The sequence below is a fragment of the Pseudophryne corroboree genome, chromosome 5 (assembly GCF_028390025.1).
Source record: "Pseudophryne corroboree isolate aPseCor3 chromosome 5, aPseCor3.hap2, whole genome shotgun sequence".
NCBI lineage: Eukaryota > Metazoa > Chordata > Amphibia > Anura > Myobatrachidae > Pseudophryne > Pseudophryne corroboree.
The window spans coordinates 194,185,601-194,203,284 of NC_086448.1; the positions used below are offsets into that span (position 1 = coordinate 194,185,601).

The 17,684-nt window shown below is 45.4% G+C and overlaps 1 protein-coding gene across 1 annotated transcript; it reads right to left on the bottom strand.

The window, feature by feature from the left end:
- Positions 1-4,053: 4,053 nt before the first annotated feature.
- Positions 4,054-4,902, bottom strand: LOC134928916 (transforming growth factor beta regulator 1-like). The gene has a single exon (XM_063924843.1). The coding sequence runs from the start codon at positions 4,870-4,872 to the stop codon at positions 4,105-4,107; it is 768 nt and encodes a 255-aa protein (XP_063780913.1). The 5' UTR covers positions 4,873-4,902; the 3' UTR covers positions 4,054-4,104.
- Between the last annotated feature and the right edge of the window lie 12,782 nt (positions 4,903-17,684).

Sequence of the window (17,684 nt, forward strand, 5' to 3'; positions counted from 1 at the left end):
AGGAAAACAGCCATTTACAGTTGATGACCGTATAGGACAAGTACAGGGTAAATAAACATAGTTACATCAGCAGATGACACTGGAATAAGTATCAGGTGGCAGTAGACGGCTGGATGTGGTACAGTTGAAGATTATTAAAGTAAGATAAAGGATAAGCACATAAGGGAAGAGGGCCCTGCTCGTGAGAGCTTACAATCTAAAGGGGAGGGGTAGACAGACATGGGTGACACAGTTGGGGTACATAGAGAACGTGGAACAGAGGGTTAGGATGAGATTTGGCTGGGTTTGGTGAAGAAGTGGACCCCCAGAAGGCACAAGTCAATACTTAGCATTGCAACATTTTACTGGGCTATGCAGGAGAAAATTAAAAATAGGAGAAAATAAAAATAAAAGAATCGATAACTTTTACCGCTTTCAAAAAGGTCAGTGGAAGCTGAAATAATGGACAACTACCTCATGGAAGCCAGATACAGTATACCAAACAGTACTTAGCAGAGTTAGGAATGAGTGCTTATGAAATACAGTAACATTTTGTCATAATATTTCAGAAACTGCATGGCTGGTCTCTTGCACTCTTTTTCTCTAATACACCACCTGCTTTAGGATTTATATTCAAAAACATTATGTCTCCATAATCCCAAAAACGTCAGTCTTCTTGGAAAGTGGTTTGTTCCTTTGTAAGGGAAAGAGAACAAATGTTCTCAAACAACGGTTTCTCAATTTATTTTTCCTCTGGGAAGGGATTGTGGATTCGCAGGAATATCTGAGCATTTCTGTAATCAGAAAGCAGCGACTTTCTACAAATGTTTACGAATAATTCCAGTGATTTTGTCATTTTCTTCCAGTGATTTGGACCAATAATACCATTGATTAGAACGAATAATTCCAGTGATTTTGTCATTTTCTTCCAGTGATTTGGACCAATAATACCATTGATTAGAACGAATAATTCCAGTGATTTTGTCATTTTCTTCCAGTGATTTGGACCAATAATACCATTGATTAGAACGAATAATTCCAGTGATTTTGTCATTTTCTTCCAGTGATTTGGACCAATAATACAATTGATTAGAACGAATAATTCCTGTGATATTGAGGTGTTTGTGTCGCTTAGCTTAGCCGTCCAGCGACCACAGTGCACCTCTTTTTCTCTTTTCTTTGCATCATGTGCTGTTTGGGGCCAATTTTTTAAAGTGCCATCCTGTCTGACACTGCAGTGCCACTCCTAGATGGGCCAGGTGTTTGTGCCGCCCTCTTGGGTCGCTTTGCTTAGTCATCCAGCGACCTCTGTGTAAATTTTAGGACTAAAAATAGTATTGTGAGGTGTGAGGTGTTCAGAATAGACTGTAAATGAGTGGAAATTGTGGTTATTGAGGTTAATAATACTATAGGATCAAAATTACCCCCAAATTCTATGATTTAAGCAGTTTTTGAGGTTTTTTTTTAAAAAAACACCCGAATCCAACAAAAAATTTTCAGGGAGGTTTTGCCAAAACGCGTCCGAATCCAAAACACGGCCGCGGAACCGAAACCAAAACACAAAACCCCTAAAATTTCCGGTGCACATCTCTAGTTTGTACACACATGCCTAAGCAGTTGCAAACATTTAGGGGGTAATTCTGAGTTGATCGCAGCAGGAACTTTGTTAGCAGTTGGGCAAAACCATGTGCACTGCAGGGGAGGCAGATATAACATGTGCAGAGAGAGATAGATTTGGGTGTGGTGAGTTCAATCTGCAATCTAAATTGCAATGTAAAAATAAAGCAGCCAGTATTTACCCTGCACAGAAACAATAACCCCCCCAAATCTAACTCTCTCTGCAAATGTTATATCTGTCCCCCCTGCAGTGCACATGGTTTTGCCCAACTGCTAAAAAATTTCCTGCTGCGATCAACTTGGAATTACCCCCTTAGGCTGCAGACTTGCTAATCATCGCAGCATTGTTGCAATAATGAGGAACATTGAGGGGGTAATTCCAAGTTGATCGCAGCAGGATTTTTGATAGCAATTGGGCAAAACCATGTGCACTGCAGGGGAGGCAGATATAACATGTGCAGAGAGAGTTAGATTTGGGTGGGTTATTTTATTTCTGTGCAGGGTAAATACTGGCTGCTTTATTTTTACACTGCAAATTAGATTGCAGATTGAACACACCACACCCAAATCTAACTCTCTCTGCACATGTTATATCTGCCTCCCCTGCAGTGCACATGGTTTTGCCCAATTGCTAACAAAGATCCTGCTGCGATCAACTTGGAATTACCCCCTGACTCTGATCTTCAAAGATGTCTCCCACTGCACAAACCGCCACCTAACTATTATTATTATTATTATTATCCGTTATTTATATGGCGCCACAAGGGGTCCGCAGCGCCCATTACACAGTACATAATCAAATGAGCAGACAAGATTACAGCACTTACAGTACAAGACAGTATAGGACAGGTATAGAAAACCCGGGGTCAGGTGACATCAAAGGGGGTATGGAGTATAAGATAGTGTAAGTAAGAGAAGGAAAGGCACATGAGGAAAGAAGTCCCTGCTCTTATGAGCTTACAATCTAAAAGGTGAGGGGCTAATAGACCGGAGTGACACAGGAGGGGTAGACAGTGAGCATAGACAAGAGGGTTAGGAGGAGAGTTGGCTGGGTTTGGTGAAGAAGTGGGTCTTGAGAGCCCGTTTGAAGTTTTGTAGAGAGGGGGAGAGTCTGAGGGGGAGAGGTAGGGAATTCCAGAGAGAGGGAGCAGCACGTGAGAGGTAGGTAGGAATGGGAGGAGGTAATCCGTTGGCAGGAGAGACGACGTGCATTAGCAGAGCAAAGAGGACGGGTGGGAATGTAAAGAGAGATAAGGTCAGAGATGTAGATGGGAGAGGAATGGGTGAGGGCTTTGTATGTATCATCAGTCCCGGGACTTACATACAGTAGGTCCTGGGACACCAAGTGGCTTCTAACATCCTTTTATCTTACAGCAGGGGAACAATATTCCTTATATTACATTACACCAAGTGACTTGTCTGAGATGATTCCCAAATCCGGATGTGTGTTACCATCAGTCACCGTCTTACTGTACACAGTGATTCAGACTCAGTTAGACACTAGGGGGGGAAACGTCAAAATACTGGCGAATCTGATGTTTTAAAGTGGCAAGCAATTACAAGGCATAACTAGGTTGGTTTTGCCTTTGAAATTAATCCCACTTTAAAAACATTGGACAGACTCGCTGATGCCTGCAAGTTTCAGGCTATTATATCCCCCCCCAGGTGTGTTAATACTCAGGGAGATATTACTCTAGGGAAACCTCGCTCATCAATGCTTGCAAATAGAAGAAATTGTTTTGCCTACCGTAATAACCAGGACAGAGGACCATGGTGGCTAATCAAAGATGACCTCATCATGTGACACTGTCACATGATGTCACTGTCATGTCACTACTCTCCAAATAGAACAGGCCTGGTCATCCTGTGGCTCTCCAGCTGCCGCGAAACCACAAGTCCCAACATGCTCCGCCACAGTCTTGCTATTAAGGAATGCTAAATCTGTGGCAGGGCATGCTGGGATGTGCAGCTCCACAACAGCTGGAGAGCCACAGGCCGGCCAGGCCTGAAATAGAACATATAATACATACATGACATTTCAGTGACGTATAAAAAATAAAATAAAATAAAATAATGGGGCAGATGTACTAAGCCGTGGAGAGAGATAAAGTACAGCCTGTAACATGGCATTTAGGAGTGAATTGGCTGCTACTTTCTCTCTCTCCACGGCGCTGAGTAGTAAATCTGGATGGACAATAGAACTTCCGTACTGTCCTCATATTAAGTCGCCCACTTACAAGTGTTATTTTGGAGCAGTGCTGTCAGTTTTAATATACTGCACCCATATCAGGAGTGACAGACTATCCGAGGCTGGCCACGTGTACAAATCGCCACAATCCTAAAATATGCTGCTACCTGTTGATTTTAGGAAAGCACTGAAACAAAACACGGCATAGTAATACGCCAAATGTCATAAAAATGTGGAGAAGTGTGAGACACGTGGGTTTATTGTAAATAAATATAGAGATATACACATAAAACGAGACAAGCGAAACGCGTCGTGCATCCTTACTCTGGAGACTCTGACGGACTGTAGTGGTTAGAGGAGGATTTCAGATGCTGGGAGGGAGACAGAAACATTTCCTGGTACGTGGAGATATAATCGTGTGAGGCCTGGATTTCCAGGAGATCCAGCGTTCCTGCTAGCACATTGTCCGGTTTAATCCCATCAAACGACTGTCTTTGGAAAGCCTCAAAGTTTATTGAGGCGCTATTCTCAGACAGCTCCTGTGGAACGGGACCGTCACCCGGCTTCCATACTTCAAACTTCACCCACTCATAGCTTGCACATTTGCGGGCCCCAGGGCAGCTTTGTATTAAATGCTGAATAGTGGGGTGTGAGAAGCCGAAGAAATAGGCACCGGCGTTTTCCGGAGATGTGACCCTTTGTCCTCGGACAGCGGCAATGTTTTTCAGAAGGGTGGCGTGACATTCAGCGGCCGAGACGGAAATAATGGAATTCTGAGGATCATCCTCCGGCACAATCTCGAACTTGGGCCCGGACCAGCCATCTTTGATCTGACACGTGTACAGACACTTCTGTTCAGGGTTCCTCATGCTGACGTAAACTCTTGTACTACAAAAACCTACAGGATAAATGGCAGCTTTGTGATGGAAGCTTTTCCGGTCCGATACAATCTCTCCAAGACTGTAAACCGTCAACCCATCCAACACAATAGGGAACACCGGCCGCCCGCACGGATCTAAGAGTATCGGCTGAACCCATCTGCGGGTGGAACCTTCTGTAACTCTCTTCCTCTTGGATAATTTTTTCATAGCTTCCGACTTGTTTTCTTTGCCTTTTTCTCGCTATGGAGATATTTAAGGTTTAGGCACGGCTGTTTTACAGGCATGGAGTATAATATTTCGGGTAATGGCGGTCTGGTGCTGAAATATGGTAAATGTTTATTTTTAAGTGTTTAAGCATCTCTTCTTTCTGTGTCTGGAAGTTTCTATTTTAATTTACTAGTTCTAATGCTGTTGTTATTCTCATAATCACATTTTACTCTCTTATTTGTAAAACAATTAAAATGTGACCATTTGTAGAAAAACATAATTGAAGATTATGTTGGAATCCGGTTTCCCCGAAGGGCTGAATTCTATTATAAATACAAACAGGTTATTATTATGCGAGATATGTTCAAATGAAGCGGCTAATTAAAAGCTATTTCCAACTTACAGTTGTCAACAAACACACCGTCAAATGGTAGTGTTGTGCAATTAGAAGATACGAGCAGTACTAAGTACTTTCTTTTCTGTCTTGATAACTTTTGACCTGTCTTTGTTTATGGATAATTTGCATGTTTTCTATACAGATTAATGTACAACAACAAGTATGAAAGCTCCCATACACAATCGTTGCCAATAAGGCTGTCAATCTAGATCAACATCAACTGTGGTCAGCCTATAGGCCTGATTCAGTGTTGTACACTAGGCCAGTGCTTTCGCAGTTGAGCGATTATCGGCATACCTTAGCAAAGCCGCTTACAGTGTTTATTTGAAAAGTGATTGACAGGCACGGAGCGTTTGGGGTAGGTAATGGGTAGTGGCAGCAAAAGCACAGATATGGCACGTATGTCAGGGCTTCCATCAGAAATTGTGGGGTCTGGGACTGACAAAATGAGCAGGGCTCCCCAGGGGGAAATCTGAAAGCAGAGGTGGGTGAAGCTGTGGGTAATTTGGGTGGAGCCACAGCAGCAGTGGGACATCAATTAGTGCATAAACCAGTTTAGAAAAAATTGGAAAAGTTTGGGCTGTGGGGTGGGTGTTAAGACATGTTAATTATCATATATTATATGAAACTAAACAAATACAGAAATATAGGAGAGAAAACTGTTGTAAATTTACACACACGCACAGAGAAAACCAGAATCTATACTAAATATATAGGGAAGTTACATCAATTCTTCATATAATAACATAAAGCTGGAATCATATAAAATACATTGAAAAAGCTAGATCCACATAAACCAAATCATTACAATCAACAAATCAATCAAAATGAAAGCTGCCAATCATCATTTTAAAAGCGTATCTCTTCTCTGTTCCGGACAGAGAGGGTGGCCCTTAGTACCCTTTATTCCACATTATAGAGCCGTTAGTATGCGCTATGTAATGAACACAATGCAGTGGGATCTAAACATGTATAAACCAACATGGCTGAGAAATTTATGATGTCTATAGTTAATTATTAAACCATTGCATTCACCATATTAGATCTGACTGCTGCATTTTCCAGGAACAAAACGCAATATATAAATGTTAATTAATGAATAATAAAAATAAATATATGTCTTCTTATCTGGAAACTGGAGCAACAACCAAAAACAGACATAGGGGCTAATTCAGTAAGGATAGCAAATCCTGCTAATCAGCAGAATTCGCTCTCCTTTTGCTCGCATGCTGGGGGGCCGCCCAGCATACTGACTGGCGCCTCTTTTCCCCCTTCGACAAGCAGAAATTGAGATCGCTTCGCAATTTCTGCTTGTCAGCAGAAACTAAAGATGACTCCTGCCGGCGCAGCTAAGCTGCGGATGCAGGAGTCCTGGCGCCAGTTTACCTGTCACACCGGCTGCATGTGATGTCACGCAGTGGCCACGACCACTCCCCCAATATGCCCCCGTTCTGGACGCACCGCCCACTGTTCAGGTAGCCCCGCCCCCACAACACTCCGTCTCCTCCCTGGAAATGGAGCGTTGCCCCCCCCCCCTGCCCCGCGACCGCCTCTGCCTGACTGACACACTGCTCCTCGAAAATAGTGTGGTTTGGCTCTGCCTCAATCCAGACAAAAATAGGTTACAGTGGGTTGTAAGGTCTGCTGAAAAAAATCATAGGAGCAAATCTTCCAGCAGTCGAGGATATTTGCCGGGCAAGGGTTATGAAGAGGGCGGAGAGGATTATTGACGACCATTCTCATCCTGCTCATGATATGTTCCGACTGCTACCGTCTTGCAGATGGCACTGTTCGCAACTAGCGCGAACTGCTAGACACAGGAACAGCTTCTTTCCTCAAGCAATCAAACTGGTCAATGATATTCGCTTAGCATTACTCTCATATTCAGATCCCTACTTGGGTATTCTAGTCATACGTCACACGTTCTTCTTCCTCTGTTTTTTTGCTGTATATTATATGCTGTATGGGAGCTGTAGCTATCGGAAACCAATTCCTTGTGTATTTTGTACTGATATACCTGGCAATAAACTGATTCTGATTTTGATTCTAACACTGCGATCCAACCTGAATTAGCCCCATAGTCACACTGGATACCAGACACAAACCTGCTGCCTGAGTTTAGGGCAGCAAAGCTCATCTTTTGTGATGTCCGTGCTCTAGCATGGGTCATATAGTAGGTGCTGTGAGCCTGACAGTCACACCAGCTCCAGAGAAACACCTCCAATCCCACATAATTCATCTAACCTGCACATACAAGGAGGTGGGATGCCGCACCTCTCTTCCTCCACCTCTCTTCCTCCTCCTCTCTACCTCCTCCTCTCTTCCTCCTCCCCTGTTACTTGGTATCTGCGCAGCCACCATTGTGCGCCTCAATAGAAATATAGACGTCTGTATCATTTGCATGTTTTCGCACGTCTGCTACACATGGGATCTCAAATGTCCAAAGTGCTCTATAGCGGCAAAAATTCCGTCCTGCATCCAGGACGTGGGACTAGTTACCTAAAGAGAGGAAAGGATTGTCAAAGTGCCCAAAAGACTATTGCATGATTCAATCCCATCTCTGGTACAAACCATGGAAATATACAGGTACAATCTTAGGGTGAGCAGTTTCTACACAGAGACAGAATATCTGTGCATTGGAAAATAAACCGGGATGGCTAAGCTGACCTTGATGTTTGAAGCCTTCAATAGCAGTGTCATAAAAAATAGGATTTTAGTACTTACCGGTAAATCCTTTTCTCTTAGTCCGTAGAGGATGCTGGGGACTCCGTAAGGACCATGGGGTATAGACGGATCCGCAGGAGCTTGGGCACACTATAAAGACTTAAACTGGGTGTGAACTGGCTCCTCCCTCTATACCCCTCCTCCAGACCTCAGTTAGAACACTGTGCCCAGGAGAGATGGACATTTCGAGGAAAGAATTTATAAACACGGTGAGTGTCATACCAGCTCACACCACGAACACACCGCAGAACGTGGCATTCAACAGAAAACCAGCCGACGGCATGAAAAATACATAGCCACATGCTGAGAGAATATGCAACACAACCAATAATAAGACACCGCATGCCATGGCATGAAGAACGTCCGCAACAGCCTGACAGAAGAAACAACACTAGAGTGTAACCAAAACAATAACTGCAGACACAGTACGCACTGGGACGGGTGCCCAGCATCCTCTACGGACTAAGAGAAAAGGATTTACCGGTAGGTACTAAAATCCTATTTTCTCATACGTCCTAGAGGATGCTGGGGACTCTGTAAGGACCATGGGGATTATACCAAAGCTCCAAAATGGGCGGGAGAGTGCGGACGACTCTGCAGCACCGAATGAGCAAACAAAGGTCCCCCAAAAAAAACAGGGCATCAAACTTGTAAAGCATAGCAAAAGTGTTTGATCCCTACCAAGAATCCGCTCGGCAAAGTTGAACCGCCGAGACTCCTTGGGCATCCGCCTAAGAAGAGCCCATCTTTCCATGAGAGTGGACTTCCACCGACTTCGGTAACTGCAATCCAGCCGTAGAACAAACATGCCAAACTGCATCATAGATTCAGCATGTAACAGACTGCAGAACGCAGACTCCCAACCCATGTTGAGAACATACCAGACAAAGAGAGCCTCCGTTTCTCCAAACTGAGCCCAAATCGGCAACCTACATACTCAAATCCCTGGCTAGACCAAGTGAATTTGAATCAGCTAATGCCTAATAAACCACCGGCATCAAAATAGGCCGATTTCTGCGAAACCCAGAAACCACTCTTGGCAGAATTACCAACCGAGTACACAATTCCTCTCTATCCACCTGAAAGATCAAATAAGGCACTTGTGAGACAAAACCACTACTTCCGACACCCGCCTTGCGGACGTCAACGCTAATAGCAAGACCACTTTTCAAGAGAGAATTCTTGTAAAGAAACTTATGAGGCTTGCATCCACACCGGCTAGTAAAGTATGGATAAGTACGACCTAGCTGAAAGTCTGCCATAGGAGCCTTCCTGGATACACACCAAGACACATAACTACTCCAACTACGGTGGTAACGCTTTGCCGTTAGTTCTCTCCTAGCCTGAAGAATGGAGGAAACGCCTTCACTGGGAACACCCGTTCGGCTTAGGATATGGCATTCAACCGCCCCGCCATCAGACGCAGCCGTGGTAAGTTATGATACACGCCCTGATCTTGTTCTAACATAACCTCATGTAGAGTAAGAGGGCAGTAATCTTCTATGAGTAAACCCTGAAAAACTGGATAGTCAACCCTCGCTGGCTAGACCGGATTCAAGAGGATCGCCGGAACCCTTTGATTCTCTTACGCTTACCATCGTCAGAAAATTGAAAGCGGAGAGGCCACATAGACCGACCAAGACCACCCACGGTGTCACGAGGATGGCCACTGCTATATCTTGAGTGTTCCTTGACCTGGAGCAATCTCCCTGAGGCCTCTCATTGAGGCGAGACGCCAACATGTCCAATTGCGACACTCCTCAAAGACTTGTCACGTCTGGGAAAGCTTCCCGATGACGACTGAATTTTTCTCGGCTGGATATCGCTGCAGCAGAGGAACTCTATTTCACCGTCATTTACCTCCGGAACGAAAACTGCTAACATAGCGGTTACCAGACTTCCCACACAACTGCAAACTGTGCATCTACCGCCATTGCTGCTTTGCTCCTTGTTCCGCCATAGCGGCTTACTTACGCCACTGCTGACAAGTCGTCTGGCAAAACTAACATGGGCAGAACACGAAGAATACGTTCGTCGAAAAAAGCTCTTAATTCAAGAAAGCTTATAACAGACAAGCTTCCCAACATGACCTTATCCTCCGGAAATATGTCGCTTGCAAAGGACTGCTCCCCAGCTTCGGAGATCTGTATGCACGGACACCAGGATCCAAACCTGGATCCCGAACCTTCATTCCTCTAGAAGAAGAGAACCGAGCAGACACCACAGGAGTAATGTCCTGGCCGTTAGGATTATATTCCGGTGCATGCGCATGTGAGACCCGGATCACCCTTCCAACTGGTCTCTTGAACACCACTCTGGTATTAGACCTGCTTACCGAAAAAGACCTCTTAGGCCGCACCCATCTGTTTTATTAACAGAAACATATTGATGAGATGTCACCTCAAAGCCGATCCAACTCTGGATCCTTAGACCTCTTTCCACAGGAAAAACACCGACCTTAACCGGTCAGTATCTACTCTGAAACCCCCTTTTGACCTCTGCGTCATTGGGAACAACAGTCAATCCCTGTGCCGAAGAACAGTCAGAGAGAAACAACAATTTGCACCTTGATACAGGGACAATCAGACAATGTCCTGAACCTGACGCACCATTGTATGGCGTCGCGTACTACCTCCCCTGCCAGAGGGGAACGGCAAGATCTATTAGAAACAACAGTAAGGGAAACCACCGTAAGTCAGAATGTCCCCCTGTGGATTCTATAAATAACTTGCTGGTCCTAGTCTATTCCTGGACTAGCTGAAAATTAGTAGACGAGTGCTCACCGGAGTGAGGACCAGCCCGATAGACTCAGCGACAAGAGGTGGATGTAGTGGAAACAGAAACGACATCCACTTCTGCGAACCTAACAAGGCTGCAGAACACTTACCTTTTCACCTTCCACTGTCTGCACAGAAAATGAAAAGAAAGGAACAGTATTGCACCGGTTAAAACGACTGCATCCCACAAAAGAATGCGTCACCCACCGTTGCGAAGGAGGCTAACTCACGAAGTTAGACTTACTAGTGGTATCCGCCGAGATTGACTGAACAGAGGCCACACCAAACAGCTGTATACCTCCCACCAGCATATCCCGGAGACATCCCCCGCATTTTTCCGGTCACACTTCCTGCTGTCACTTTGCAGCCTGCTGTAATGTTATATGGTAGAATAAACATAGGCAAGCCTACCCACTCTGGGTAGGGTAATCTTGTCGGATGCCTACCCGAACACAACACTCCCTCAAATGCATGCAGTGCAAATAAGGTTAAAGAATAGAAATAAAATTTCACTTAGCTGCCTGTGTATGATCCTTTGCGACCGGGCTCTGCGTCGACCAGGAGTTGACTGATTTTCTCTCCGCGTTGTGAAGAGAATAATATTTGGACTCCTTGAGAGGATCGAAACCAACTCGTCACGGCCAATCTAGAGCTTAAGCAACAGGGCGACCAGCACATGATAAGAATACCATTATTTCAGCATTCATGGATATACATCATGTAATACACAATAAAACACATATCCTAACTATGCATATATAACCCATATCTACGTGTATATATATACATATAGATATAACCTATACGCAAGTGGATTGTCCCGACCCGTCAGGTCTCTAGTGACAGTAATGTGTTGCGACTGTGTATGACCATGTATTGACATGCCCCCGATCTGAGTCTACCAGGAACGTTATGGTCGACAGAAGCTTAGTAAATGTCGACAGCATGGAGAAGTAAATGGGCAAAAAACACTAATAACCACGGAACCCCGAGGGGTCTGAGGGAGGCATATAAATACAATTTTGATAACACTCCCCCCACATATACCTATAAATATACATATATATACAGGTACATGGCAATGACAGCCTGATAATTCTTTACCCAGGAAATACCGTTGATGCCGACAGGGCATCCACAAACGACTGTATCTTCCCTATCGTGTTTACTGTTTTAAGCACACAAACACCAATCTGCTAATACTTAATTTTCCGAATCAAGTATCGCCATGCACCGGCGAAGCCGTCAGTTATCCCCACAGCAGCTCGTGACCAAGCCCTCACGCCTGCCGACATATGTCGACTAACCGATAGTGGGTAAACAAATAGGGAAACAATGAAATGATGTAGTACAACAAGGAATATGCGTCCATTATCAAAGTTAATGCTATATGACACCCCTATAGCATTAAAACCACAGTGCCCCCCCTCCATCTTACTATACAGCAAGTCCTGGCGGGGATCTTGAAGAAAATGGCGCCGACTCCTCTGAGAGGCTAAGCTCCGCCCCTTCTCGGCGCTCTGCAGCCCCTTATCATAAATATACTGGCTGGCCTCGTATATAGTGTAGATACACTATATACTATCTAAAACTGCCGTTCAGGGCGCCCCCCCCCCCCCCCTGCACCCAGGTACAACGTTGGTGTGTGGGAGCATCGGCGCGGGACCGCCGTATTGTGTGCGGCGCCCGGGGCCCTGGAAGCCGGCAGCGGGGGAGAAAGGTCGCGCAGAGCGTTAACACGCGCCGGCGGGGGTCCAGGACCCGCAATATGTAAAATGCTGCTCGGAGCGCTCCCTCCCCAGTGCCCCGCACCCGTTTTGGGAGCCAGCGGCGGGGGAGAAAAAAAGGCGCGCAGTGCACTAACACGCGCTGGCGGGGGTCCGGACACGGAGCCCCCCGGCAGCGCCAACACAAACCCTTCTGCCCACAAAATAAAACATTATAATTTGCTGCTCAGGGTGCTCCCCTCCCCAGCGCCCTGCACCCGTGGACGCCGGCGGCGGGGGGGTCAAGGCGCGTAGCACGCTCTACCATGCTGGCGGGGGAATGAGCCGCGGTGCCCGGGCACCGAACACGTTTTCAAAGCCAGTCTAATTAAAAAACAACAGTAACCTGCCGCCCAGGGCGCCCCCCCCCAGCGCCCTGCACCCTGTGAGTGCCGTTGTGTGGGAGCATGGAGCGCAGCGCGACCGCTGTACCTCCGTTACTGATGTCTTCTGCCGTCACTGAAGTCTTCTGTTCTTCACATACTCACCCGGCTTCTTTCTTCTGGCTTCTGTGAGGGGGTGACGGCGTGGCTCCGGGAACAAGCAGCTAGGCGCACCAAGTGATCGAACCCTCTGGAGCTAATGGTGTCCAGTAGCCGAGAAGCAGAGCCTTGAAACTCGTAGGTCCTGCTTCTCCCCCCTCACTCCCACGATGCAGGGAGCCTGTAGCCAGCAGGTCTACCTGAAAATAAAAAACCTAACATAAAGTCTTTTACAGAAACTCAGGAGAGCTCCCCTAGTGTGTGTCCAGTCACTCCTGGGCACAAAGTCTAACTGAGGTCTGGAGGAGGGGCATAGAGGGAGGAGCCAGTTCACACCCAGTTTAAGTCTTTATAGTGTGCCCAAGCTCCTGTGGATCCGTCTATACCCCATGGTCCTTACGGAGTCCCCAGCATCCTCTAGGACGTATGAGAAATCTTAAATTAAAAATGGATGCTGTTAACATGCCGGCTGTCGACACCCATCAGAATGCCAACATCAGCTGCCACCACCGACCGTAGTAAGGTTAGGCTGCAGGGAGGGGGGTTATGGTTAGGCACCCCTGGGGAGGGTTAGGGTTTGCCTGCAGGGGAGGGAGGTTTAGGCTGCAGTGATGGGGGTTAGGCTACAGGAAGGGTGGGTTAGGGTGTGGGGGAGCGGGGAGAATAGCCCATACCCACCCCTGTCGGTATTTAATTCATCGGGATTCCGTCATCGGTATTATGCCCACCGGGATCCCAAACGACGGCAAATCATACTGAACCCATTATAAATGTGTATTATGCACACTATTAAACATAATTAAATATTTTAATGATAGTGCATGTGTGAATGAAACTAAATGTTTTCTCATAAGTAATACAATTGTTTTCCATTTTTTATCATTAAATGGTGCAATTTTCTACCTTTAAATAACAAGACAGTGGGGAAGATAATATAAGAACACACCTACATAACACTGGCCACACCCACACAGCACTCACAGCTCCTCGGCTACTCACAATAAGCCCCTGATCACATTCAGCTTCAGATCCATTTGGCCCTCAATAAGGTCCTGAACTTGGGTCTATGATTATAGAAAACATAACGTATTCCAAGTCTAAACGAATTAAGAGGAGTTTGTTGGAGCGGCTGATGCCACCTGCAAGTTAGTCTAAAATACAGAATGAGTGACACAAAAAGTCATTGAAAAAGATGGCATTAGGGGCCACAAACTAACTGAAGTATCGACCATAAACCGTGAAATCCTCTTTTTTATATCTATAATGGGTGCCGTGCAGGGGGGCCCACACCGAACACCCATATAATATTATCCCTCTGGAATCCTGCGGCAGCCAGCGCTGCAGACACAAATCACCGGGAAAATGATATGGCGGACGTTTTCCCAGTGATTTGCGCATTTGCAGCAGGCGCCATATGCCCGGAGACCTGCGAAAGTGCAGTTTACAGTGCTGCTGGAGAGTAGGGGGTCTGCACACTGGCCCTCTCCTCTCTTAAAACACACATCAACCCCTGCACAGCGCAAGAGCTGTTGAGACAGCCGCGGGGCCCGCGTACTGATGTGGAAGCGGACAAATCTGGGAGACGTGGCCACACACCCCTGTGTAAAAAAATCCAATGGAAATAATACACACAGCATTGGGTAGCTGCGCCACACGCTTCCAAAGGACACATTTGTACACACTCAGCAGGTGGCCTGTGCCCCTGCAGGCCCCGCCAACAGGCCTGGCCTGAGTACTTAAGCTCCCCCCACCCCCCCTCGGAGCACCTACCCAACGTTCAAGGCTCTTGTAACCACAATAACACAGATAAGTTGAGATTGTCTGTCTATAGATCTAGTGTTATGTATTCTGCATTATGTACACTATGGGTATTAGTTAAGTTAGGAGCAAATGCAGCTAAAGAGAGTTAATTTATACCAGGACAAACGCAAAATACAGCTTCTAACTGGATTTACCCCTAATTCATAATGAGTCTCCATATAAGGGGGTCAATGTGTATGTACTCATCTAGGATGGAAGGAGATCTACACATTGATCAGTGTACACAATACACAATAAATAATACTTTGCAGCATTACAAGGTAGAATGTAGTGGACTACAGTGGGCTAGCTGTCGTTACATGCTTAGCATGCCCTCTTCATGGGATGCCATACTCCCTCCACCACCAAGCAAATGGAAATACCCATCTAGGCTGTTGCATTTGCCCCTGAAGTGTATACTAGAATAAAACAGTATGATGTATATGGAACGTATGAAGTGCTATTGTCTAGCAAAACTAACTGAACACTAATGGCTGAGTCAGTTCCTTAGGGATGTGTTCTTAATTGCTTATGGATAGTGATAGCCAATGTAAGTTATTTACATGTCGACTATGATATTCAGATAATATAACCACCAACACTGTCAGCTGGTTGTTATTATTATTCATGTATATGTCACCATATTTTAACTTTTCATTTCCTTAAAATTTGGGCTGATGCTTTTAGTAGTCGTAGCTTTTCATATGAGCTCAGTAATAAAGAAGTGTTGGTGTGTACAGTAGGGTATCCGTTCACATGGTCGACCATGTTATGGTCGACAGTCATTAGGTCGACCACTATTGGTCGACATTGACATGGTCGACATGGACACATGGTCGACACATGAAAAGGTCGACATGAGTTTTTTAACTTATTTTTTCTTTTGGGGAACTTTTCCATACTTTACGATCCATATGGACTACGATTGGAACGGTAAAGTGTGCCGAGCGAAGCGGTAGCGGAGCGAAGGCACCATGCCCGAAGCATGGCAAGCCATGCGAGGGGACGCGGTGCACTAATTGGGGTTCCCAGTCACTTTACGCAAAAAACGACACCAAAAAAAGTTAAAAAACTCATGTCGACCTTTTCATATGTCGACATTTCATGTGTCGACCATTTTCATGCGTCGACCATGTGCCCATGTCGACCATGCCAATGTCGACCAATAGTGGTCGACCTAATGACTGTCGACCATAACATGGTCGACCATTCATACCGGAACCGTACAATAGTGTACAACATATCATTTCTAAGCATGCACGTGATGCACAACTGCCCTTCCAAGTACTGTATGGTAAATACTGCTCCTTGCAGTTGATTTTTTCAGGGCACTAGGGTTCATCTCAGTATGGCTGGTGCAATGGTTAGCATTACTGCCTCACAGCACTGCCTCACTGTGACTGAGGTCATGGGTTTGATTCCCACCATGGCCCTAGCTGTGTGGAGTTTGTATATTCTCCTCATACTTGCATGGGTTTCCTCTGGTTTCCTCTCACAATCCAAAAATGTACTTGTAGGTTAATTGGATCCCAACAAAATTAACCCTAGAGTGAATGTGTCTGGTGTACATGTGGTAGGGAATATAGATTGTAAGCTCCACTGGGGCAGGGACTGATGTGAATGGCCAAATATTCTCTGTAAAGTGTTGCGGAATATATGTGTGCTATGTAAATAACTGGTAATAAATAAATAAATAGCCATGTCACAGGAGTTGTGACCGATGGTCATCTGATGCAACACAACAGTCATTGTATAGAATTGAGCATAAATAACTCTCATGGACATATAGGAGGGCATTTATGCTCCTCATCCTAACCTTTACTTTATCGCTCCTCTCCTTCCTACTCTCTGACCTCATCCCTCTCCAAACTCCCCCTCACTCTCTCCACTTTTCCTCTGAACAGGGTCGGACTGGCCCACAGGGGCACAGGGAAAACCCTCGGTGGGCCCTACTGCCTGAAGGCCCATCATATGTTACATTATACTGCACAGGACTATAGAGTATTTATCATCATGGAATATATTTATAAAGGGACCCAGGCACTCTCTAATGGTTAGCCATGATTCTGTGTTGGCTGGCCCCACACCCTCTGGAGGCTGACCACACAAGCATGGGCCCCTACCACTGCATTCCCCCGGTGTGCCCTTCATGCCCCATTCCAACACTGCCTCTGACTGACACCTTGCTACTGTATTGATTATATCCTTTGCCACTCCCACAACTGTGCTGCTGCCCTACTCTGGAACTCACTCTGCCCTCGCAGGTTGTCTACCATCCTGACCTGCTTCAAATGCTCCATAAAAATGCACCTGTTCCTAAAAGCATATCAGCTTCCCTCACCCACTGATCTCTCTGTCCCTCCACCTCATTTCTCCAGTTTATCCCTTTATACGGTTTTGTACTCTTTGTACTGGATTGGTTGTGTTTGCAATGTTCTACTCTCCCTGTACCTCACTATGGACATTTGGTGGTGCCATATAAATAAATGGTAGTAATTTCTAATATAGTATTATATCAATTCAATCAAAGTATCATTTATTTTTATTTATGTTATAAGTTGCATGATACCAATATAAACTTCCCATTGTATATGATGCAAATTTAATTATATGCTAAATACTCACTAGTATTACTGACACTGATGGTACATATCTAATGTAAACTTTCAGGGATACATTTATATTGATGTTCTTTTTATGGTTGTTTAGGCATTGGCAAAGCTTTACTGCTGCCCCAAATAAGAGAAAACAACATGTAATATAATTGCTCAGACAGGTACAGATAGATCTATCTCTCAAGCCCCTCTCACCCTCAGCATCCACGTCCGCAACAGGATCCAGCCCTTTCTCCACTTGTTAGCAAATC

What these genes read in the sequence shown, in the direction of transcription:
- LOC134928916 (XM_063924843.1), bottom strand. Translation starts at nt 4,872, where the DNA reads ATGAAAAAATTATCCAAGAGGAAGAGAGTTACAGAAGGTTCCACCCGC.